General features: G+C 35.4%; 2 protein-coding genes across 6 annotated transcripts in view; one reads left to right on the top strand and one right to left on the bottom strand.

Annotated features, from left to right (window-relative positions):
• The window catches only part of NCK1 (NCK adaptor protein 1), a 553,292-nt gene that overhangs the window by 128,865 nt on the left and 398,438 nt on the right, over positions 1-25,989 (top strand). The gene's annotated exons all lie outside the window — the stretch shown is intronic.
• Positions 1-25,989, bottom strand: part of STAG1 (STAG1 cohesin complex component) — a 389,253-nt gene that overhangs the window by 36,869 nt on the left and 326,395 nt on the right. For all 3 annotated transcript variants that reach the window (XM_053929346.2, XM_024565652.4, XM_024565653.4), the window contains one exon: positions 22,505-22,585. In XM_053929346.2, coding sequence (XP_053785321.1) covers positions 22,505-22,585 — 81 coding nt within the window. The remainder of the gene's footprint in view (positions 1-22,504; positions 22,586-25,989) is intronic.

Below are 25,989 nucleotides of genomic sequence, written 5' to 3'. Positions count from 1 at the left end.
TTGGATAGGCAAATAGGATTTAAGTAGATAGCCATATAATATGCGATAGGAAAATTTTGAAAAGTATACAAGGAAATCTAAATTTTTCAAGTACCTACAATATGTCAGGCACTGGTTCGAGGGTTTACTGGCATATAATTTAATATTTACATTGATTAGTAGTCATTATTAGGAAGGGTTTGAAACCAGGGCTGTCTCCTACCACATCTCGTATTCTTCTCACTTACTAATGAACAAGATGCATGCAGATAATTCAGTATTGTATTGATATTCAAAATAGTAATGAAGAGTAAATGAGCAAAGACAAATATAGAAATCACTTTTAAGAAGTATTCTGTTAAGCTAAAATTCCTTCATCTAGTCTTTTATACAGATGACAGGACTAAATCCTTTCTTGGACCTTTATGTCCTAAATAATGATACTTAAAAAATTACATACATGTTTCCTTTTGCTAACGTGACTGCAGTATTTGGAAGAAGGAATAACTCATCTTGTGCAAAGTACTAAAAAAACACCACTGCCTTGCAATCCTTGAATATTCCTTGTAGATAAATATCCAATAACCAAATTTGACATTCCTCCATAATCTTTAGTTTCAAAGATACACAGTGCACTAGATGAAATTTATAATGCATAAAAGAAACATGTAGCTGAATTAGAATATAAAGAGTGCTATGTTGGAAACCCTGAGTCAAAAGTAGTCACAGATAGTTCCCAAAGAAGATAACATGTAAGCTGAGTTTTGAACAACTACTAAAAATTATGTAGCTATAGAAAAAAGTGTCTAAGAGGGCACAGAATGTTCAAAAGCCTGGAGGTGCTTTTGAGAGACTGTTAATTTATTGTAGCTGGGGCATAAATAGGGAGTCAAGCAGCAAGAGAGAAAGCTGAAGAAGAAAACAGGATCTATTTCCATTTAAATGAAAGACCATTAAAAATACCATGTTAAATCATTTGGATTATTAGTCTGATGGCAATGAAGCACTACTGCAGAAGGAATTTTATCATTAGAGTGCTACAATTTTGTGTAAAAAATCATCTTCTAAGCAAAACAAAATGATGTGGAATACAGAGGCTACTTAATAGTAGATATAATCTTCTGTTGAGGGTTTATTACATACCAAGTACTACTGTATTCTAATGGCCATGAATTTAAGTCTCACCATCACTCTATGAGTTAAGTGGTACTATTCCTATATTACAGATGAGAAAACTTATAAGCACCCAAAGATTCTAAGTGATTGAGTAAGAACTGAAACCTAGGATTACTCTGACTCTAATGTCCATGTTCTTAATCTTTATTCTGTATTTCCTTACATATTAACAAAGGCCATAGGGATCATCTAGAATGAGGGCCTGGAAATAAAACGTTGGCAGTAAAGATGTGAATAGTGTGGATGAAAAAAGACGTTCTATCTAGGAAAAGTAACCTTACAGGGTGATCTAATCGTAAATTCCTAACTGGGCAGATCATGATGGGTAGTCATGCCCCTGGCATATAACTTCTTTAGTAAAAGGTTAATCTTTGTTTTAAGCAAGCCCTGTTCATTATTTTTGTGCATCTAGGTTAACATACCTTTGAAATACCTCTCTTCAGACCCCTCCTTCTAATTGGTGACCATACTTTCAGACCCCCATTTCTAGGAATTGAACCGGCACCCCTTTGGTCTGCAGCCTGCGCTCAATCCACTGAGCTACACCAGCCAGGGCAGACCCCCATTTCTAAAGTGTGAATGAAGTAGGATATGTTGTAAAACAGCTGTAACCAATAAGGACTGCAAGGACTACCATGGATATAGTAAGACTCCCAATGGATTTATGACTTAGAACCAGCAGAAGACCAATTTGATTCAATATGGTGACTAATTTCACCTTGTGGTATCCTTTGCCTCATTATATGCCCACTGTAATATATTACCATACTAAATAACACACCTGGCACTGCCATAATCAGAAATGGAAAACCCATATAAACACACAAAATGGCCAACAGTGCTCTTCCAAGAAGTCTCCACCCTTTCCCAGAGAAACCCTGAATATTCCTCCTCCTTACTGAGTGCTCTACCTGCCCCCATTAAATAAGTCTCAATAAAAGAAGTAAACTTCACTAGGGAGGGACTGCTCTGCCTATGGAGTAACCTTCTCTCTGTCCCAATCCTTCATTAATAAACTCTCTTTCACTTTAAACTCTATGCTGGCTTGTGTTTGATTCTTTCTTGTGAGAAGCCAAGAAACCACAGTGGGTTGTGGACCTTTGGTTCCCCTGACCACTGGAATGCTTGCATCATCTCTACCCTTAAGAGAGCACACATAATGTTATTTATTTTGCAATCCAATCCCTATTTTGCTTTTGCTCACCCTCATGTAATCTTCCTTACGTTCCCTCTTTAATTCCAAATGCATAAAAGAAAATACGAAACTGCTCTCCACAGTGCTGGACATCTTGCTTCCGGGCATATGTCATCAGTTTGGCTCAAATAAATGCATAAAAATTCTCTACAGTTTTGTATATTTCTTATGTTGACAACAGATTGAAAAGAAATTTAAGCAAGAGAACTGACAAAATTTAGGAAGTAATCACAACAGGGGATGTTGATGATTACACCACAATTTCTAGGTAGTTGCTCACTAGATGGATTAACACAGAAACAAATGCTAAGGTAATAGTTGAATTTTAGAGATGATGATCTGAGACCCCTGTAACATCTCCAATTGGAGATGTCAAGTAGGCAGCTGGATATATAACTTCAAAGTTCATGAGCAAGAATAGAGATCTGGGGGTCCTCAGAATTTAGATGGCAACATAAGTGATGGAAGTAGATACGTTTAAAGAGAGTAAGTAGAGAAGGGTGACAAAAGCATCCTGAGAACAATATTTAAAAGAAGGATGAGCACCAGCTGGTGTGGCTCAGAGGATTGAGTGCCAGCCTAATAACCAAAGGGTCGCTGGTTCAATTGATTCCCTGGGTATATAGCTGGGTTGTGAGCCATGTCCCCAATATGGGGCAAGTGAGAGGCAATTACACACTGATGTTGCTCTCCCTCTCCTTCTCCTTTCCCCTCTCTGTAAAAATAAACATTTTTTAAAAATTAAAAAAGAAAGATGGATGAGAAAGAACTTATGTAACAGAATGAAATGCTCAGCCTCTCTGACTCCATTTGTTCAAGCCATCTTAATTCCTATGGCCTCTTGGTTAATAGCTTCTGCTTAGTCTTGCATATAAACATGCTAATCATTAGAGGAATTCTGCTTGTACTTGAGTTTTACAAAGCATCCCCTTATCAGAAAGTGACTCTCCTGAAAAGGGAAGTATGTACAAAAATGACTATCAAAGATTTGCAGGAACCTCCTGATTGGACTAACATCAACTAGCGTCAACAGACTAATAACAATGAAATTTCATAATCTTTCTCAGACCTCTACTAATACAAAGATGTTTGTCAAATGCCTCTTTCCCCTCCCATTCCTCCTTCCTTTGACATAAAAGAAAGTTGAATTCTGTACTTTCTTAAGCTGGTTCTTTAGGACATCAGTCTGCCATCATCTCAGCTTACTGGCTATCCAAATAAAGTCACTTTTCTTGCCCAAAGACCTTCTCACTCAACTTACTTGCTGTCGTGTGGTGAGCGGTACAAGCTTGGACTCAATTATACTTATGAAGAAATTTAAGAAATGGTCTCATAAGTAGAAATAAAACCTGAAGAATATGGCATCCCAGAGGTAAGGAAAGAAAACATTTAAAAAATGGGTGGAGTAATTTAGAAAATGACAAGATAAGGATTAAAAGTATCCCAAAGACGTAACAATAATAAAGTTGTGAGTGACCTTGGGGACAGCACTTTCAATGGAATTATAAGGGCTGAAGTCAGATTGCAGTGAGTTGAAAGAAAGACAAAGGAGGAGGCAAATCATTAAAAAATGTTTGACTGTAAAGAGTCAGAGAAAAATTGGATGACTGCTACAGAGGTCTTCTGGAGTGAAGGAGTTTTCTTCTGTGGTGTTTGTTGATATTTCTTTCCCTTTATCTTTATGCTTTTCACCCTCTTTTTTCCTATTTATTTACCTTAAAAGTGTTATTTATTTATTCAGTTTGTTGACCTTTTTCATACAAAGATTTGAGAATGTTTGCTGAATGAATAACCAAAAGAAAAAGCAAGCCATGCTACTGAAAGGGAACAGAGTTTGCCATACATTTACATTTACATCTCCACTTGTAGGGGTGTTTCACTTACAGTACTTGGCCTGCCTTCACTATCAACAAAGAAGGCCGGGGCTTAAATCTGCAAAAACAATCTTATTCTTGTTTACTGTGCTTTGCCTGGTAACTTCCCAAAACTGACTGCCCACCCCCAATATCTTTTGCCTTTACCTGAAGGTGATGGCTTCCACCTTTTTGGTGAGTTACTTAATGTTCTTGGGTTTCTCCTGTGTATACAGAAAGTTTACATTGTGGATGAAAAGGGGTCCTATGGAAGGTAACAGCAGAGGGTGTTTGTATCATAAACTCCTAAAGAGGTAGATCATGGTGGGTAATCACCACTCCAGCATAAAATTTTAGTGAAAGGTTTTGAGCAAGCCTTATCTATTGTTCTCATACTTCTAGGTTAACACACCTTTGAAATGACAGAGGTAATAACCCTCATGGGGTAACCACCTTCAAGAGAGCACATAATCTTAATGCTCCTGTAATGTAATCCCAGCCTGGCTTTCTTTTACCTTCATGTAATCTTCCTTAGGTTCCCTCCTTCATTTAAGATGCATAAAAGAAACTGCAAAAACTATTATTCTTAGAAGCATTAGAGATCTTGCTTACCAGCAACTGTCATTTATTTTGGCTCAAACAAACTCTTACAAAACTCTACCTACAGGTTTAGATATTTCTTCTGTTCATGTTATTGAACTTTGTTTTTCTCCTGCTAATTTGTCTCCTGTCAATTTATTAGACCAGGGAGAAGAACCTTGAAGGGTATAGGATGATTTTTCCAACCCAACTACTAATTGGCTATGTAGGCTTAAAGAAGTAACTTTATATCTCAGAATTACAGATTTTTAAAATATATGCACAAGAGGGACAAACTATGTACTCTCTGAGATTCAATGGCATTCTGTGATTCAACTGAATTAACTCCTAGATATTCCAATCAGAACAGATAAGTGCTAACTGGTAAACCTACTAGTATTCAAAATTAATGTTCCCTGTTCCATTGCTAGGATCTAGAATAGTGCCTGGCACACAGTAGAGGTTTAATAAATACAGGGTAGGGCAAAAGTAGGTTTATAGTTGTTCATGTAGAAATTGTGTTTTGCATACTCACAACTGTAAACCTACTTTTGCCCCACCCTGCTTTACTCAGTGAAAGTATACAGATGATACCATAACCCTAAGGACAAATGTGTGATGTATTCATTTTATCAAACAATAAATAGAGCTTAAAAAATTGATAGGGGAACTCACAAGTTAAAGATTTTAGCTTCAATTATAGTTGACATGCTTAAGTGATTAATGCATATAGAAAGCTGCTATTCCAGGAACTGGAATGCATGACTGTAGAAGGTCAAAAACAATTCAATCTTTGTGCCCCAGGGGGTCTACAAGGGATTGAAATGGTATTTGAGCCTTTGTGTTCTATGGAGGGAATCCATGACTCAGATAAAGAATTGCTGATCATAAAGAAATAGGGCCCAAATGAAAGAAGAGATCAAAACTCCAGAAAAAGAACTAAGTACGGAGGAGACAGACAACCTATCAGATGTAGAGTTCAAAACACTGGTAATCCGGAGGCTCACAGAAATGATTGAGTTCAGTTGCAAAATGAAGGAAGAAATGAAGGCTATGCAAAGTGTAATAAAGGAAAATATACAGGCAACCAACAGTGGAGGGAAGGAAACTGGGACTTAAATCAATGGTTTGGAGCAGAGGGAAGAAATAAACATCCAACCAAACAGAATGAAGAAAAAAGAATTCAAAAAAATGAGGAGAGGCTGAGGAACCTCTGGAACAACTTTTAAAGGTTCTAATGTGCAAATCATAGGGGTGCCAGAAGGAGAGGAGTAACAGTAAGAAATTGAAAACTTATCTGGAAAAATTATGAAGGAAAACTCCCCCAATCTGGCAAAGGAAACAGACTTCCAGGAAGTCCAGGAAGCTCAGACAGTCCCAAAGAATTTGGACCCAAGGAAGCACACACCAAGGCACATCATAATTACATTACCCAAGATGTAATTATGATTACATAATTCTCTCCAAGAGGAGAGAATCTTAAAAGCAGCAAGAGAAAAGGAGATGATAGGGGACTTAAAAGTTGGAAAATTTTAGTTTAAGTAATAGTTAATAAGCTTAGTAATCAATGCATGCAAAAGCTTTTGTTCCAGGAACTGAAGGTATGACCCTCCAACTCCAGGAGACCATAGTGGTTCCACCTTTGTTCCTCAGGAGGACTGCAAGCAATTCAAGATGACATATGAACCACTGTACTCCGGGGTCTGATGACCACTACCCAGGACACAGCTAAAGACCACTGCCTGAGGCACAGCTTAAGAACACTGCCCAGGGCAAGAATGCTGAAGTTGTTCTTTTTAATCCAATTAACTTTTCCCTGAATTCCAAACCCCTTATCCACACTTTGTTCTCCTTATAAAAAGGGCCATTTTTAAGATGGTCTGTTAGGGTATGAACCTGCCATCTTCTCAGATCACCAGCCATCTGAATAAAGCGCCCATTAAGATTCAATCGCTGTCATTGCTTATTGGGTCTGGTAATGACAGGCAGCCTGAACTCTGGTGTCTTTTCCAGTTTCAGAGACACTTACCTACAAAGGAGTTCCCATAAGACTATGAGCTGATTTCTCAAAAGTAACCTTGCAGGCAAGAAGTGGCTGCAAACAAGTATTCCAAATCACATGAAGCAAGGACCTACATCCAAGATACTCTATCCAGCAAGGCTCTCATTTAGAATGGAAGGGCAGATAAAGTGCTTCCCAGATAAGGTAGAGGAGTTAAAGAAGTTCATCATCACCAAGCCCTTATTATATGAAATATTAAAGGGACTTAGCTAAGAAAAAGAAGATGATCAAATATATGAATAGTAAAATGACAACAAACAACTACCAACAACATAACCTAAAGAAAAAAAAAAACAAAAACAAATTAAGCAAACAACTAGAGCCTGAACAGAATCACAGAAATGGAGATCACATGGAGGGTTATCAGTGGAAAGGTGGAGGGGGAAGAATGGAGGAAAAGGTACAGGTGTAAGAAGCATAAATGGTAGGTGCAAAAAAACAGTGGGAGGTTAAGAATAGTATAGGAAATGGAGAAGCAAAAGAACTTATATGTAGGACCCATGGGTATGAACTAAGGTAGGGGAATGCTGGTGGGTGGAGAGGGATAAAGGGGAGAAAAAAATTGGGAGAACTGTAATAGCATAATCAATAAAATACACTTTAAAAAACAAAACTAGTTTATATTTACAGACACATACAAAAAAGAATTGTTGATTAGCAGATAAAAGAAATACTAGGAAAACCACCAGGACTGCAACTCCCGTGTGATTAACCTTTTCCCAAATTCCTTACCTACCCTTTCCTTCTCCCTGTAAAAAGGTATGTTTGAAATGAGATGTTAAGACAGATTTTTAGCCATCTCTTCAGATAGCCAGCATGAACACTGACTTCTCTGGTTTCAAAATGATGCGGAGGTATTAGTGCTCCTTTATTCTCTTAAGTTTTCTGGTCAGTGCACAAAGAAGTAGCCTAGGGGATTAGCTATCTTTGGAGGTGGAGGCAAAAGATTTCTTTAAAGGTCAATCTTAAAAAGAATGTGTCTTATGCTGAAGTAACAGCTGAATTTTAGAGATGATTACTTGCCAATTCACCTGAAGAGTTGTAAATTAAACATCACAAGACTCATCAAGAAAAGAAGAGGACCCAAATAAACAAAATCAGAAATGAAAGAGGAGAGATTACAACTGATACCATAGAAATACAAAGGAGGATTATAAGAAATTACTAAGAACAACTGTATGCCAAGAAATTTGAAAACCTGGGTGAAATGGACAAATTTCTAGAAACATATAATCTTCCAAAACTGAGTGAAGAAGCAGAAAGCCTGAACACACCAATAACAGCTGGTGAAATTGAAGCAGTAGTCAAAAAACTCCCGTCAAACAAAAACACTGGACTGGACAGTGTCACAGAATTTTACAAAACATTTAAGGAAGAGGTAACCCCTATCCTTCACAGACTATTCCACAAAATCCAAGAGGAGGGAAGACTACCAAACTCTTTTTATCATCCCAATCCCAAAACCAGACAAAGGCACAATAAAGAAAGAAAATGATAGGCCAATATTGCTGATGAACACAGCCGCTAAAATCCTCAACAAAATATAGGTAAACAGCATACAGTAATACATCAGAAAGGCCATACACCATGATAAAGTGGGATTCATCTCAGCGATGCAAGGATGGTACGATATTCGCAAATCAATAAACATAATACATCACATAAGCAAAAGAAAAGACAAAAATCACATGATCATATCAATAGATGTGGAAAAAGCATTTGATAAGGTACAGCACCCATTTATGATAAAAACCCTCAACAAAGTGGGAGTAGAGGGAACATTCCTCAACATAATAAAGGCCATATATGAGACACCTACAGCTAACAGCATATTCAACAGGCAAAAACTAAAAGCTTTCCCACTAAGACCAGGATCAAGACAAGGATGTCCACTTTCACCACTTCTATACAACATAGTGTTGAAAGTCCTAGCCACAGCAATCAGACAAGGAAAGGAAATAAAAGGCATCCAAATTGGAAAGGAGAAAGAAAAACAGTCATTGTTTGCAGATAACATGATAGTGTACACAGAAAATCCTATGGACTCCACCAAAAAACTACTCGACATAATAAGTGAATTTGGCACAATAGGGGGATACCAAGTCAATGTTCAGAAATCAAAGGCATTTTTGTATGCCAACAACAAAATATCAGAAATAGGAATCAGGAAAAAAAATCCCATTTGATATAGAACAACAAAAATAAAAGTACTTAGGAATAAACCTAACCAAGGAGCTTTGTAAAAGACCTGTACTAAGAAAACTACACATCACTGAAAAAAGAAATTAAGGAAGACACAAACAAATGGAACCATATACCATGTTCATGGATTGAAAGAATTAACATCATCAAAATACCCATACTATCCAAGGCAATTTATAGATTCAAGTAAACAGTCTACTGATGACTAATCAGTAGTAGTATTTTAAGAAACTAGAAATGGGAAGCAACTGAGGAAACAAGCTAGAGGGCCTTCTTTAGCCATAAAGTTTATATACAACCTAAATATTATTTGAGTGCTCAAGAAAGTGAATTTGGAAAAGAGCCTCTGTAATAAACCTGACTGCAAGTAACCTCATAAAGTGATCTGATCATAAATTCTTAATTACAGATCATAGTGGGTATGAAAAGGTTTATCTTTGCCTTAAGCAAGCCCTCTACATTGTTCTTGTGAACCAAGGCTAACAAACCTTGGAAATGCCAGAGTAATCCATTTATTTCAGACATCTGAAGTGTGACCATCCTCAAGAGAGCACATAATCTTGTTAACTAGACTATAAACCCAATCACAGAGATTCTCCTGTCCCATCAGCTTTGCTTTATCCCTCTCCTTCATGTAATCTTTCTTAAATTCTCTCCTTAAACCCAAATGTATACATATAACTACAAAGCTGTAGTTCCCAGGAGCATTTAAAATTTTGTTTCCTGGCATGTCCTTGGTTTGGCTGAAATAAACTCATAAAAATTCTCTACAGGTTTGTACCTTCTAAGACAGTTCCATTGAGAGAAATACAAATACCAATCAATAGGTTTAGGTAATGTGCACAGATACCATATATTTAACTGAATTAGCTAATCTCATATAGTAAATCCCTTTGAACGGCTGAGAATTTAGATTTCTTGTGGATTTCAGAACACCACTTGTATTCATTGCATGATTTTCAACTTCATTATGCTGGCATCTTATGACATTTCATTTTACTTAAATACTTAGAAGAATTATGATTCCCAAAACTGATTTTGCTCAAGTAAAGGCAGGCAGCCATTACTAGGACATGTAGTAATAAGTATGTTTAGAAATTTTCAGGATGATAAATCAAATTTTTAAAACAGGTTCAGGATATGCTGCCTTAAACCTCTAGTAGTATTAAGATTGCAAGTTTCACCCTGGGCTCTGGCTAGTGTGGCTCAGTTGGTTGGGTGTCATCCTGCAAACTGAAAGGTCCTGGGTTCAGTTCCCAGCCAGGGCATCTATGAAAGGCAACCAACAGATGTTTCTCTCTCACACCAATGTTTCACTGTCTCTTTTTCTTCCTCCCTTCATCTGTCTCTAAAATCAATAAGCATCTCCTCAGGTGAGGATTTAAAAAATATATTGCAAATTTCATAGAGTGAGCTTTACTCTTAATGTCCCTTGAAAAATAAGAATATATGATAATCAAAGGAAAAGAAAAAATGAACAAAAGAAATTTAAGAAAACCTGTTATATTCTATATATTCTGGAATGGAATACTTTCTCTCCTGTCCTGCTATGTCATCTGTCAGTTATTATAGAAAAAAATTAAGTATGCTTAAATTACATTGAACAAATAGGAGCATTTTATATGCAGTATTTCATTTTTTTTTTCTGGGCTAGAATTCAACAATAACAAAAGTTAACATTTACTGGAACTTACTATACACTAGGCACTAATCTAAGCTTTTCACATATTAACTGTCACAACTGTAAATGAGTATTGATATTATTATCATTCCCATTTTATATATGAAGAAAAGGCACAGAGATGTTAAATGCAGGCTTGTCTTTGGGCCTCAAACCCACAGCTAGTAAGTGGAGGAGTGAATTAGCCAGAGCAGTTTGCTTCCAGAGTGTGTACTCTGAACCATTTTGCTATAGGTTGTTACTGTGAGAAAATTAGTATGTTGAAGAAACAGGCACCATTATGAAGATATTTGAAACTCAAATTATTTAAATATATTTATACATAAACAAAAAAGCCAATCAACCCAAAAGAAATTGAAAAAGAGGAACCTGGGCCCTGGCTGGTGTGGCTCAGTGGATTGAAAAAGAGGAACCTAAAAACAAGGTAGGCTAATTATCCAGATGGTAATTTTTAAAAACTGGAATGTTTAGCAAATATTTCTATTACTTTGAACACAATGAAATTTTACATAAATAAATCCCCTGTCAATTTAGCATGCCTGAGTATTATAGGGGTGAAAACTGAAGGCAGAGTGAATAGGGAAGTAACTTACTCCTCTCTTAGTACATATAAGCTATATATGAACGAAGTATATGGTGCTGCTTTTCAAATGCTTTTTCCTAAATGAAACCAGTATTTTTATTTTCAGAAAGCAGCTTAGCATCCAGGACTTTATCCTAAACTAGCTATGGAAAGGAATTCCAATGGGTCAAGTGATAGCATTAAACTGAGATTTAAATTGTATCTTGGCTATATTATGTATTTTGTATCCACTTTGCAAGTTGCTTCACTAGTCTGGCTAAAGGTTTTGTTTTTGTTTTGTTTTGTTTTGTTTTTTTGCTTCCCAGTACATCTAGTGAAACCAATGAGGAGACTGAAACCTACTATGCCCAAATGTGAAAAGGCTAAAATAGTTTATCAGTGATCTGTTGGAAAAGATGAAGAGAAATCTCTTTCATGAAAGTAAGATAATGTTTTCAAAATACATTAATGAAGAACCTAACCAGCAACATCTCAGCAATTAAAAAGCCCAAATGAGGCAGACACAATTATGACAGTGATTTTACCAGATGAAAGCTATACCGTATTAGAAAGAAGTTTTCTCAGAGGCACAAAGGCTCAAACTTGACTTACTTTAACCTCTTGGGAAGAAAAACAGATAGTAAAGGTGGTCTGCCTCTTAAAAGCCAACTATCTCAATATAATTATAGTAGTCAGTGAGAAAACAGAGTTTAATTCTTACACACACAAATATGTACAGATTTTAAACAGGTGATTCCTTTCCACTTAGTATCACAATTTTGTGTGTCTAGAGGAAAACCAAATTTAGCTTTTTGTCCACAGCCATGAAATACCATTAAAATAATCCGAGCCAGAAACTGAAGCCGTGGAAAAATGAGTAACGCTAAATAAAAGTACTTCAACATATCTGACAAATACACATTTTAGAATGGGCAGAAATAAAACAGAAAAGGCTCTGCCAGGTAGCTCAGTTTGTTAGAGCATCATCCTGATACACCAGGGTTGTGAGTTCGATCCTTGGTCAGGGCACATACAAGAAGCAACCAGTGAATACACAGGTAAGTGGAACATACTGATGTTTCTCTCTCTGTGTGTCTCAAAAAGAATCAATAGTTTAGGAAAACATTATTTGCCAATGATACCCCAGACAAAGTTTTGATCTCCAAAATATATAAAGAACTCACACAACTCCATTCCAGGAAGACAAAAAAATAAAAAATTAAAAATTAAAAAATTAAAAACTGGGAAAAAGACTTGAACAGACACTTCTCCAAGGAGAACATACAGAGGGCCCAGAGACATATGAAAAGATGCTTGGCATCACTAGCCATGAGAGAGATGCAAATTAAAACCACAATGAGATACCACTTCACACCAGTCAGAATGGCCTTCATAAACAAAGCAACAAACAAGTGTTGGAGAGGATGTGGAGAAAAGGGAACCCTAGTGCACTGTTGGTGGGATTGCAGACTGGTGCTATGACTGTGGGAAGCAGTATGGAATTTCCTCAGAAAACTAAAAATGGAACTGCCTTTTGACCTGGCAATTCCACTGCTGAGATTATATCCTAAGAATCCTCAAACACCAATCCAAAAGCATCTATGTACCCCAATGTTCATAGCAGCACACTTTACAATAGCCAAGTGCTAGAAGCAATCTAAGTGCCCATCAGCAAATGAGTGGATCAAAAAACTACGGTACATTTACACAATAGAATACTACACAGCAGAGAGAAAGGAGGAGCTTCTACCCTTTGCCAACAGCATGGATGGAACTGGAGAGCATTATGGCAAGTGAAATAAGCCAGGCGGTGAGGGACAAATACCATATGATCTCACCTTTAACTGGGACCTAATCAACAAAAGAAAAAAGCAAGCAAAATATAACCAGAGACACTGAAATTCAACACAATCTGACAGTAACCAGAGGGGAGGGGGGACAGGATAACGGGGCGGGGGGTTCAGGAACTACTATAAAGGACACATGGACAAAACCAAAGGGGAGAGTGGAAGCAAGGGAGGGAGGTGGGTTTGGCTGGGGTGGGGGGAAAATGCAGACAACTGTAATTGAACAATAAAATAATTTTTAAAAAATCATTAGTTAAAAAAAAAAACTAACACAGAAAAGTAGTCAAATAAGGAACTAAACCAGGTTAAAGATCTCAGATATAAAAATACGGCCTGTTAAGAATTTAGTGATTAATTTTCATTGATAAAAAAGGGGCACAAAACCAATCTAGTTACACAGAATAGGCAAATAGGGTTTTTGACAAAGTTTGGTAAACAAGACCAAGGGGTTACCTTACTAGACCAGGGACTGGCAAACAGTATAAAGGGTCAGACAGTAAGCGTTTTAGGCTTCATGGGTTTTACGGTATCTGTCCGCATTACTTAACTCTGCCACTGTAGTATGAAAGCAGCCCTAAATAGTACATAAATGAATGAGCATGGCTGTGTTCCATTAAAACTTAATTTACAAAAATAGGCCACATTTGGTCCATAGGCTGTAGTCAGTCAAGTCTGTACTAGCCTATAAAGTTCTTTGGAAACATAAACTGTTCTGGACAAAAAAGGGCCACATACTAAACCTGACAAGCTCAGGGGAGGCTTACATGGCAGGCCTTACAAACTCAGAGACCAAAAATAACCACATAGGATGGTCTGAACATAAAAATTCTTAACTGAAAGAGGGTCATGGTGGGTAGTCACGTTCTAGACCTGTAGTTTCCTTGACAAAGGCCTATCTACTGTCTTTTTGCATCTAAGATAACATACCTTTGAAATGTCAGAGTAATCTTCTCTTCTAGACTCTTCAAGGCCTGGCACCAGAGCCCCAAACCAAAGAAGCTCTCATTGTTATCTTGTTCCCCTGCAAACCATCTTTATGTGCTGTAAATGTTTATTACTAACTACCCTGTACCTACCAATGTCAAAGAAGTATTCAATTCCAGATATTTCCCCACTTTGCTTTCTTCCACCCCCTTAATCTACCACCAACTGATTTCATGTAACCCTCTGTACGTCTCCTCCTTTTATGCTAATGTATATATAAAACAAGCAGCAAAACTGCCATTCACCGGAGCATTTTCTCAATCCATTGAGATTTTGCTTCCTGGCACTTGTCAGATTGGCTTAAATAAACTCATAAAAAATCTCTACAGGTTTGGTTGTTTCTTATATTGACATTATGTTTATCTGTACTTAGCACAGTTACTGACATAATGAGGCTCATTGAATTATTTTTCAACTAAGTCATTATTCATATTAAATATCATAAAAAATAGATAGAACTAAATTCATTCATTTGAGACACACCAGTGACCAAGAGATAAAAAGCCTTTCCATTGTGGTGGGGTAAACCCCACGTATTACCTTTGAAGTTGCTTTCTTGTATGAATACCTGTTATTAGCTTCTCTTTTGGGGGGGAATAGGGAGAGTGTGCTACCTTTGTGGATACACAATAAAATAACTATGAATATTTAAACCCCAAATGTAATACCTAGTTTTCAATGTTGTTGCTGTTCTTGGCTATTTGAATCTCCACCTGCTGACTCCTGCCATTGTCTCAAAGGCTAATCCACTCAGTTATGATTCAGGAACCCTTAAGCTGCCTACTGTAGTTCCAAATCATCGTCTGATTTCTCTTTCCTGTAGTGTACAAAGATGAAGAAAGATAAAGGAGGAGTCAGAGGGACAGAGGAAAAGTAATGTTAGGATCAAAGTGAAAAGACTTGAATTCCCAAATTATTCCAACATACACATGGAGGACAAAATCTACAATATTGTATCCCAAATCTACACTAGCTCCTGAGCATTTTACATAGTCCTATAGTCTTAGATAATAATAGTTCATTTACTATCAATTCTTGGTTTTGGTACAAGAGAAGATTAGACGATGACTGCAATTTAATGCCATCAAAACAATAGTAATTGTTTACTGAAACATTTCTTTCAATTTAATCTTCCCAACAACCCTATTCAGCAGTGAATGTCACCTATTAAGCAACTGAAGTTCAAAGGTTAAGCAATGTGGTTTCTTTGTCATAGGTGGTAAGAAATAGAACCAAAATTCAAACCCGGATTTAACTCCAAAGACCATGTTCCAACACACACACACACACATACACACAGACAATGTGGGAAATATACACTATAAACATGGAGCTTTATATATATATAAATTGGGTCAGCAGCAAGAAGTCATTTAACAAATACCTCCTAATTATAGAATGGCCACTGGGGGAAAAACATTGTTAAAAAATATTTTATTTATTTATTTTTAGAGAGAGGGGAGGGAGGGAGAAAGGAAGGGTGAGAAACAACAATGTGAGAGAGAAACATCGATCAGCTGCCTCTCATATGTGCCCTGACTGGGGAGTGAACCTGCCACCTAGGCATGTGCTCTGACCAGAATGGAACCAGCAACCTTTTCGTTTGCCGGAGGATGCCCAACCAGCAGAGTCACACGGGTCAGGGTGTAAAAAAAAACATTTTGAAAACAAAAAAAAAATACTCAGAAAGGAAAATGCATTACCATATCACCAAGGGGACATTAAATAGGATAAGACAACTGTTTCCTTTTTATTCACATAAATGGCTGGCAGGGAAATAAACTTCTTTCACCATTAAAGTTGGTAGAGAAAATCTCTAATCCCTGTACAAGAAAGCAGGAAGTGTTACATTTTGTTTAAATTCTTAACGCTGCTTTAGGCCTCTGATGAAACACATTTTACTTTATAATATTGTTATTTAGAATAGATCTCAGTCTTGGCTCATTATTTAAATCATGAGGTATTAAATATTTTAAGAAGTTTGAGTGCTTTAAAGACCACTGTCCCTGTGTAAGTAAAAACAGCATCCAACTAAACAGGCTAGTGAAACTGAGGCAGCCTTATACTGTCCTTCAAGGGGTAGGAGGGTATTCCCTACCAGAAAGCAAGCTCCAAAACTGGAGGCCCAGGATTAGCGTCAAACACAGCATGGCATTCTCAATAGCATGTTGAAATAATGACTTGTAAGTTATTTTCTAAATTGAACACATTTACTTCTGGCTACTAGAGGTTTTAAGAATGTTAGAGCTGGATAACATTTTGGAGAAGTTCAGAATTTGGTATAAACTGTGATCTACCTCTGCATTCCAGATTTTTTTTTTTTAATATTTTTAGACCTGAACAAGAAATGGATAAAAGACAAGACTTGGATCTTTTACCCCTAACTTTCCTAGAACAACCAATCAAACAGTTGAGGTAGGACATATTATTAACAGAAATATAACCATGAAAGAACAACTCTGAAGTCATGAAACAATCAAAAGAAAGGCTTAAAACTAACTAGGAAGTTACTGAGGATAAAATTCTCAAGAAATAAAAAATAGGGGGAAATATTCTAAAAAAAAATGAATAAAGTAAAATGGTTATAAATAACTAAAAATATGTTCCTAGAGGGATATCTATTATTTCCCACTTTTGGTCCCATTCCCTTCCCCCTCTACAGATGGAAAAGTGTTACTTGTCTTTTGGTATTATAGGAATTTGGGGCAAGGACCTGAGTGAGCTCTCTCATTTTTATTCATTGCTATTTTAAAGGACTGGGAAGGGAAAAGGAGAGGAGGAAGTGTAAAAAAAAGCAGTCTGTAGATTTTTCTACATTTGAGCCTGTTTCTAATACATTTCTAGGAATGTATGTTTATACAAAGAACAGCAAGGTTAAATATGTCTCCTTATGAGTCTGGCCACCTTCACCCTAATATCTCCTTTCCTCAAGTCTGTTTGGAGGCAAACTGCAATTTGCAGAGGAAACACTTCAGTTAAGAAGGCAATGATATATTTAAATTTTACAGCCAAACACCTCAATGATAATTTGACCTGTAGCTACCTGAGGGATGCTGACTTTCTTTAATTTAAAGGATAAGAAATGCAGTAAGGATCCAGAAGACACGGATATTTGCCCCAGGTCTTCCTTACTGTTGTGTAGAAAAAGAACATGAAGGGTAAAGCTGAGAGCACTGCAAATTTAAGACTATAGAGAGTAGGACAGCTCCTCCCAGGAAGAAGAAGAAAAAAAAAACGAAGATAGGTTCTAGATCCCCAGGGGAAAAAACAAAAAAGGCAACAGGGGCATTATTTTAGCCCTAAGTTTGATTTACCTGGCTCTTTAAATGTCTTTGTATATGTCCAGAAGGAGCTGAAGAAAGATGTTTTCTGCTACAGAGAAGAGAAACTGAAGGCTCCTTCTACAGGACCAGCACTAGGGGGCACCGGAACAAAGTATACTGAACATGACCTGTGAGACAGTCAAAGAACTTCAACTCTGAAAACTAGGGGAACAGAGGAAACACCCATTTGTGAAACCCAGTGAACTTCCTTTAGATGAAGATGTAATCCTGTTCTTGATATAGTCTTCCCATGTATTTCATTTTCTAAAATAGTGTTCACTGTTGAATTAAATTTAACTTGAATTTAAACTTCACATATTAACTATCATTTGTAATCTCCTGAATGACTGTTAATGATGAGAAAAGAAGAGAAGTAAATTTTAGAAAGGACTGTCTAAAAAGCAGTTTGGCAATATGTATCAAGCCTTAAAATATGTACCACCTGTGACCCAGTAATTCCATTATCAAGAATGTAAGATGAAACAACGTAAAACATAGAACAAGCTTTTGCACCAGAATGCCCATCATGGCATTAATTTTATTTGTTAAAATGTTTACAACCTAAATGTCAAAGAGAGCAGAGTGAGTGGTAAAATTAATTATGGTATAGCTACACGATAGACGCATGCATTAAAAAATTATTAACATTTCTTTTAATAACTGAAGGAAATCCTGTGTTCATTGTGGAGGACCCATAAAATTATAAATACATTATGATCTCAATAAGATTGAAAAATATGTAAAAGTACTAAAAGAAAATACACAAAAATATTAACAGTGGTTATCTATGGGTAGTAAAATTCAGAAATTTTATTTTAACGGTGAACATGTACTATAGTGAGAAAGCCCAAATTTATGAAAAACAACTTTACCTTGTATTTTATATCTAAAACTAGTACACATAATTTATTAAGCGACCTCTTCAGAGATTAAAGGACATTCTATAAACGTACTGAGTAGAGAAAAACACAGTGGTCACCTGGTTAGCTCCCTCACTGCTGAATGGCTCATTCCATATTATTAACATAATAATTATTCAACAACAAGAAATACTAATGCAATAAGACTTTTAAGTTATCTCTAAATGATCATCATTACAAATTAAATACACAGACCCCAAGAGTCTACTGAATTACCTTTATGTTTTAAGAAAGAAAGGGAAAAAAAGGATAGAGTGTTTTAAGTACATTATTCCCAAAGTTCTCCATATACTTTATAACCTACTAGCATTACAAACTAAGCCATTTAAAATCATGGTAACTTCTCATTCAAATGCCTTTATGGATACAAAATGATGAAAGAAAATGGGCTATACGACATAAATTTTTAAATACCCAACTGATTAACAGACATTCCTGGTTTGTGTTCAGTAAGGAGTCAACCAACTTGCTGTGTTGTGCCCTTAAAAAGTTTTTAAAAGCCATAATAAAACTCTCTAGAACTAGTTGTATTAAAAGCTCAATAATACAAAAATTCATTTTTTACTTTTTAAAATCCTCACCCAAGGATATGTTTTTACTGATTTGGGAAGAGGGGGTGGAGAGAAAGAAACATCAATGTGAGAGAGAAACATCAGTTGGCTGCCTCCTGTACATGCCCTGACCGAAAGACTGAACCTGCAACCTGAGTATGTGCCTTGACCAGGAATGAAATCCACAACCTTTTGGTGTACAGAACCACACTCCAACCAACTACTTAGCCACCCAAGAAAGGCAATAAATACAGGAATTTAAAGAGAGCTAAAAGAAAAACCAGTAGATTTTCTGGATTCAAAATTTTTCTAAGTAATCAGGTTCCTTATCTGTAAAATGGGCTTATGACAATATTCACTTTATAGGATTAAGATTTAATTAAAATTATTAGAGCACTTAAAGTGATTTACAAAATGTAAAACATCAACAAGATATTAACAACAATGTCCCCCATCTAGGCCTTATCTAAAAGAAACAGGTTACATCAAATCATTTCTAAATTCCTCAAGAGCTCTAACATTACATTTATAAACAAAAGAATAATGCTACTATTGCAAATAGATATAGATATTTATATCTATATAAAGATATAGAACACACTAAGCATTTTTCTAGTATTCATTTATGCTTAACAACTCTGTGAGTTAAACCTGATAAAAAAAAACCTAAGGTTAGGATGAAGAATAAAGATGTTTTTTGTACTAGTTTAAAAAAATTAACTTTTGTGATAAAATTATCACTGTTAAATACACCAACAACAGAACAACCACTCAAACAGTATCAAAAGATATAAAGTGAAAAGTAAATTTCTTATGCCTGCCCCCAAAGAATTCTATTTCTCAAAGGTAAGTACTGTTAAGATTTTTATATATCTGAGGCATCTTTAGTATAGCAGTTATTAATCATACATAGACTAAAGAATTTTAGAGCTAGAAAATGTTGGCACGATACAACTTTCAACTTTAAAAACAAGCAACCTGAAACACAAGTGATTTTTTAAATTGTCATTCATTTCTAGAAAGCACTTTACAATTGATAAAATGCTTGACATAAGTTATCTGCCTTAAAATAATAATAATTATTATAACTATAATAATAATTATTACTGAGTTTATCGGGGTCACACTGATTAACGTAACTGTAAAGATTTCAAGTGTACAACTCAACAAAACATCATCTGCATACTGCATCCTGCATCCATAGCCCAACCCAAAGTAGTCTCTTTCTGCCCCCCATTATCCCCTCTTTGCTCTCTTCTACCTCCCCTCACAGTCCTCTTTCCCTCTATCATCATACTATTGTCTGTGTCTATGTGTTATATATGGTTTTAAAATTGTTTTAAAAGAATCTGCCCTGGCTGGGTAGCTCAGTTGGTCAGAGCATCGTCCCCCTATGCAAAGTTGCTGCTTTGGTCCCCAGTCAGGACATATACAAGAGTAAACTAGTGAATGCATAAATAAGTGGAACAACAAATTGATGTTTCTCTCTCCCTTCCTCTCTATCTGTAAAAATCAATAAAGTAAAAAGTAAAACAAAAATCAACTACTGAATGCATAAGTAAATGGAACAAATTGGTATTTCTCCCTCTTTCTTCCTTCTCTCTCTAACAAAATAAAAAAAATAAGCCATGACCAAGTAGCTCAGTTGGTTATAGAGTGTCATCCTAATATGCCATGGTTGTAGTTTTGTATGTGGTCAGGGCACATGCAGAAAGTAGCCAATGAATGCATAAATACTTGTAAATGGAGCAACAAATTGATGTTTATCTCTCTCTCCCTAAAATCAATAACAACTTTTAAAAATTTTAAAAAAATAAATAAAAGGAAGAATCTTAGCAATGAGAGAGAAGTTTGCATGTATCTTGAAGATTCATGCTTTTTAAGATTATTATTAAGAAAACTACTTTATAGATATAACTGAACAATGATTACTAAATATATTTTGAATAAAAAAATTACCAACAACTTCAAAGTGAGAAGAAATAACTTGAGAGACACTTATGTAAGAATTTCAAACATAATATAAATGTATAAAACACTGTAAATAAAAATCAACTGAATAACGAAGTACCCGAAAGATGCTACAGTATTCTTTCTGGCATAAAGAAAATCAGTGTTGGCCACAAAATCTGCATTGCCACCGTGGCTATGACAATCACAAAATCTGTATTATGATTAATGACAAAAGTAAAGCTCTTGTTTATTAGGAGACTCCCCCAGATCAAAATGAAACAGAAGGGCAAGGAATCTCAAACTAATTCTGCTAAAATGGAGTTAAAAAAATAGAAAGTACTGAAAGAAGTGAGTTTAATAACGGATTCTCACTCTTATTATAGAATACAGTTGTAAAAGAACAAAATTTAAATTCAATTTAACAAAGGAATTAACCTTTAATTATTTTAGATAAGTGTTGATTCTAAATTTACATAAATGCAATTATCAACATTTAGCCAAAATACAAGCAACTTAGATAACCAAAATAATCTCAGTGGGCGAAAAAAAAGAATACAAAACCAATCAAATGAAAAAATCAGAATAAAAGTTAATTGTGTGTAACTAACATATAATAAATTCATCAAATTTTAGCTTAGATTCAGTTTCCTCTAATTTTACCACATTCAAGAACATTTCTAAAACATGAAAATGTAATTTTCAAGTGGCTTATTTGTTACTAATAAAAGGTTAACTTCAATTTTTGCTTAACAAGACTGTCAATAAAATAGAAAAAAAACCTTGGAAGCTAACCAACACATCACCATCCTTCTAATTAAAAACAAACAAAATCTCCGATTGCTTTCCAAAGGCAGAGAAATCCTGAAATTATTAATCAGAAGGGTCAGCTCATGGTTATAATCTTCATGGGAGACCTATTTTAACAGGTTGTTTAGACAGGCTGTTTTCCTCCATAAATGGAGCTAGTGTGGGTTTATTTCTAATTTATACTTGTGCTGGGAGTACCTCTTTAGCATCCCAACTTTTCAGGGAGATATGCTACCTATTAGACATTCCACCTTGGAAAGGACTTATAGTTTGTCTAGACTAGAAAAGATCCTCAAGGTTAACTAGGCTTCAGTGCTCTGCTGACTCTCTGGAATCCTAGTTTCACTTAATCTCTGGTTTGTATTTCTTGTTTTGTTTTGCATGGTCGGTCATAAATTAAAAACAAAACGAAACAAAAAAACCCAAAGCAACAATTTGAGTTGTTTTTAACAAGAGTGTTGTTTAGATTGGGCCCCAAGGTGCCATAATGCCAGAAACAAAACCTACATACTATACTTTCAGTATCATTCTATTTGTTATAGCATATTACCTATCAGAGCTCTTTTGGTTTTTACAATAATTATTTCTTATAAGAATTTTAACTGTGTGTATATATACAACTATATATCTATTGCTTGAAGACTGGTTATCTTTCAAAAAGGTAAGAAATACTTACTCATAGGATAAAGCAAGAATTGAAAACAGTAATTATTATATGCATTATTTAAAATAATTTATTATAGGTAGTAACAATAAATTATTAAATATAAATTAAGCAAGGTTATTTTATTTTAGTAATAACCCTTCTGCCTACAGAAACTCTTACTTACTTTGGAAGGAGAACCATCAGTAATTTTCACCAACTGCCAAAGAATCGAGTAATGGGAACACTGCAATGCCTGTACGACTATCTGTATCAAATAAAAAAATTCAAACAAATGAGATACAATTTACATTTGCAGTTTTTATCATACAATAGTTATCATACTTTTTATCTTTCAATAAGGTTGGAGTCCAAATGTTTATAGAATTAAGGAGACTATAAAATATTTAGTTAAAAAAAGGACAAACCAACATATCTTAGAGGATAAAGATAATCTATCTTGATAAATATGGACCGAAATAACAGTATTGTTTCCAACAAAAATGTACTATCATGAATATTTTGCTTAGATTTTTAAAAAGACATGTCTAAAACTAATGTATCCCAATTTTATAACTAATTACTTACTTTGTTTTAAAGCATTTTAATGTGAAATAAAACACACAAGACTGTGCATAAAATATACATAAAACTTCAAACTACTATAATACAGAATGTCAACTATAATTAAAAAATTAAACAAGAAAAAACATATAAAACTTAATGAATACTGTGCATTATACTCCTATGACTATTTTTATATAACTGCCAATTTGTAAGTTTTAACCCCCTCACCTTTCAAACCCCCTTCCATCTAGCAACCATCAATTTGTTCTCTGTATCTATGAGTTTGGGAAAAAAGTATTTTTGAACCATGGATGGGAATCTGCACACGAGGAGGGTCAACTTAAGTCATAAATGAATTTTTGAGTGTGTGGAAAGTGTGTGTGTATGTGTAGGGATCCATAACTCCAACGCTATTCAAGGGTCAATAATAATTTCTTTTTTCCTAAGGGTAACAATTATTTTTACTTTTTAGGCAGGCAGTACATTTTAATAACCTAAGTCTGCATCCCTAAATACTGTTTATTATGCCTATTTGTGAACACTATATAAATGGAGTCATGGAATATGTATCAGTTTTTATCTGACTTCTTTCATTTAAACATTGTTTTTTCTAATTTATTTTTAGAAGATTTTATTTATTTATTTTTAGAGAGATGGGATGGGAAGGAGAGAGAGAGAAAGATCAATGTGTGGTTGCTTCTCATGTGCCCCCCGCTGGGGGCCTAGCTGGCAACCTAGGCATGTGCCCTCACTGGGAATGGAAGAGGCAACCCTTTGGTTCACAAGTCAGTACTCAATCCACGGAGCCACACCCACCAGGGTACTATGAACATTCTTATACATGTCTCCTGGTACACCCATCTGCAGAGGTTCTTAAAAGTTTTTAGTGCTCAGGACCTCTTTACACTCTTAAAAATTACTAAGGACCCCAAATGGTTTTGTTTATGTGAGTTATATGTCGATATTATCATATTAGAAATTAAAACTAATAAATGTTAAAAATATTTATTAAGGCATTTAAAAATAAATGGTTTATATAATAAGATAATACATATTTCTTTAAAAAACCTGTTTTTTTAAAACATAAAAACTTAGTGGGAAGGATGGTAGTGTTTTACATTTTCGCAAATCTCTTTAATATATGGCTTAACAACAAACTAGAGTTTCAGATCTGCTCTGCATTCTGTTACAATATGCTGTTTTGATGAAGTACATGAAGAAAACCCAGAGTCATAGATCAGTTGGGGAAAAAGTATATTTTAATAACTTTTATAGATAAATGTGGATATTCTTTTATATGACCCCAATCCAATACTCCAATGTACACTTGTGAGAGAATGAAAATGAAAAAAACTAAGTAACATCTTCATCTTATGACAACAGTATGACCTCATGGACCTGTCCTGGAAACCCAAAGGGATTCCTGGACCATACTTTCAGAACCACTGCTCTAGAAATAAGAATGCTGGATCATATATTATATGTATGTTTAACTTTACAGTAGATAGTACCAAACTGTTGTCCACAGTGGATGTATCTAGTAGTCTTTTAACAGTTTCTTGGGCACCACGTTTTTAACAAAACTTGATAGCATGTTTTGAATTTGGTACTTTTATTATGAGTACTATTTTAAGGTGGTACTATTGTATTTTGCCATGTATAATGTGCACTCACATTTTTGGGTGCGTTGTACACGAGATTATTATACCCATGTACAATGCGTACTTATTTTTCCCTCAAAAATTTGGGTAAAAAAGTGTGCACTATACATGGCAAAATATGGTAATTTACATGTTTCTAAATACCATGGAGATGGGTACCTTTTCTTTTTTTATTGGTATCAAAATTCCTGTTTTTTAAATTGTTTGTCTCTATTTTTCAGAGAAACAATAGAATTCAGGAAATGAAACTGATTAAAAATCATAACATAAAAGATAATTTCATTTTAAAGAGGTATTTTGCTATATTTTTTTGTGAATAGAAGGTTTATCTTTACTGCAATAAAGCATATCTAATAATATGATATTCCTTTACTGCAGTGTCTCTATTACCTTTCCTATTTAATTAAAAACCGTAAGGATGAATATATGAACAGAATAAATTGAAAGAGAAATCAGTAAATGAGATGTTACAGGAAGTAGCTGAGAGCTTTAACTGGTTTTATTTTTAAAAATTCAGGTTTTAGTTCTGGCTGGTGTGGCTCTGCTTGCTGGGGCACTGTCCCATAAACTGAAAGATTGTGGGTTTGATTCTCAGTCAGGGCACTACCTAGGTGGCGGGTTTGGTCCTGATCAGGGAGCATACTCATTTTATTCATTCATTCATTCACTCATTCATTCATTCATCTATTTATTTACTTACTAATCACCGATGGATAAGTTTATTGATTTTAGAGAGAGAGAAAATGGGTGAGATTTTCTCACCCAAGAGAAAGATGATATAAGAGAGAAATATCGATTGGTTGCCTCTTGTATGAGCCCAATTGGGAACTAACCTGCAACCTAGGTGTGTGTCCTGAATGTGGATTGAATCTGCAACCTTTAAAAAAAAAATCCTCACTGGAGGACATGCCCACTGATTTTAGAGAGGGAGGAAGGGAGCGAGAGAAATACTGATGAGAGAGAAACATCAATTGCACCCCGACTGGGGACTGAACCTGCAACCCAGGCATGTGCCCTGACTGGGAACAGACTCATTGTCCCTTTGGTTTACAGGACAACAGTGCAACCAACTGAGCCACAATGGCCAGGGCCGAACCCCGAACCCACAACCATTTGGTGCAATGTACAACACTCCAACCAGCTAAGCTGCCTGCTCAGGGATCACGTAAAGCATCCCTGCTTTAATTTGTTTCATATACCAATATTCATCATGTTTACTTTAAAAGGGCTCCACTGCATTTTTTTAAATAAAAAGTTCACTCTCACTGATTAGAAAGCATTTTGCTTTCTCAAAGGTATATAACAATAATAACAATATAGCTAATAACATTTCAAAAGAAAATTTAGAACTCTTCCTGCCAGGCTTTATATCAGTCATATTGATATTTTAACTTCCATACCAGCAATGTTATCCTAACTTGTCCAAAAGTTATTTATTCAGCAA

The sequence above is a fragment of the Desmodus rotundus genome, chromosome 8 (assembly GCF_022682495.2).
Source record: "Desmodus rotundus isolate HL8 chromosome 8, HLdesRot8A.1, whole genome shotgun sequence".
Classification (NCBI taxonomy): domain Eukaryota; kingdom Metazoa; phylum Chordata; class Mammalia; order Chiroptera; family Phyllostomidae; genus Desmodus; species Desmodus rotundus.
The sequence above is the reverse complement of the archived record's forward strand: the minus strand, read 5'-3'. Positions and strand labels throughout refer to the sequence as shown.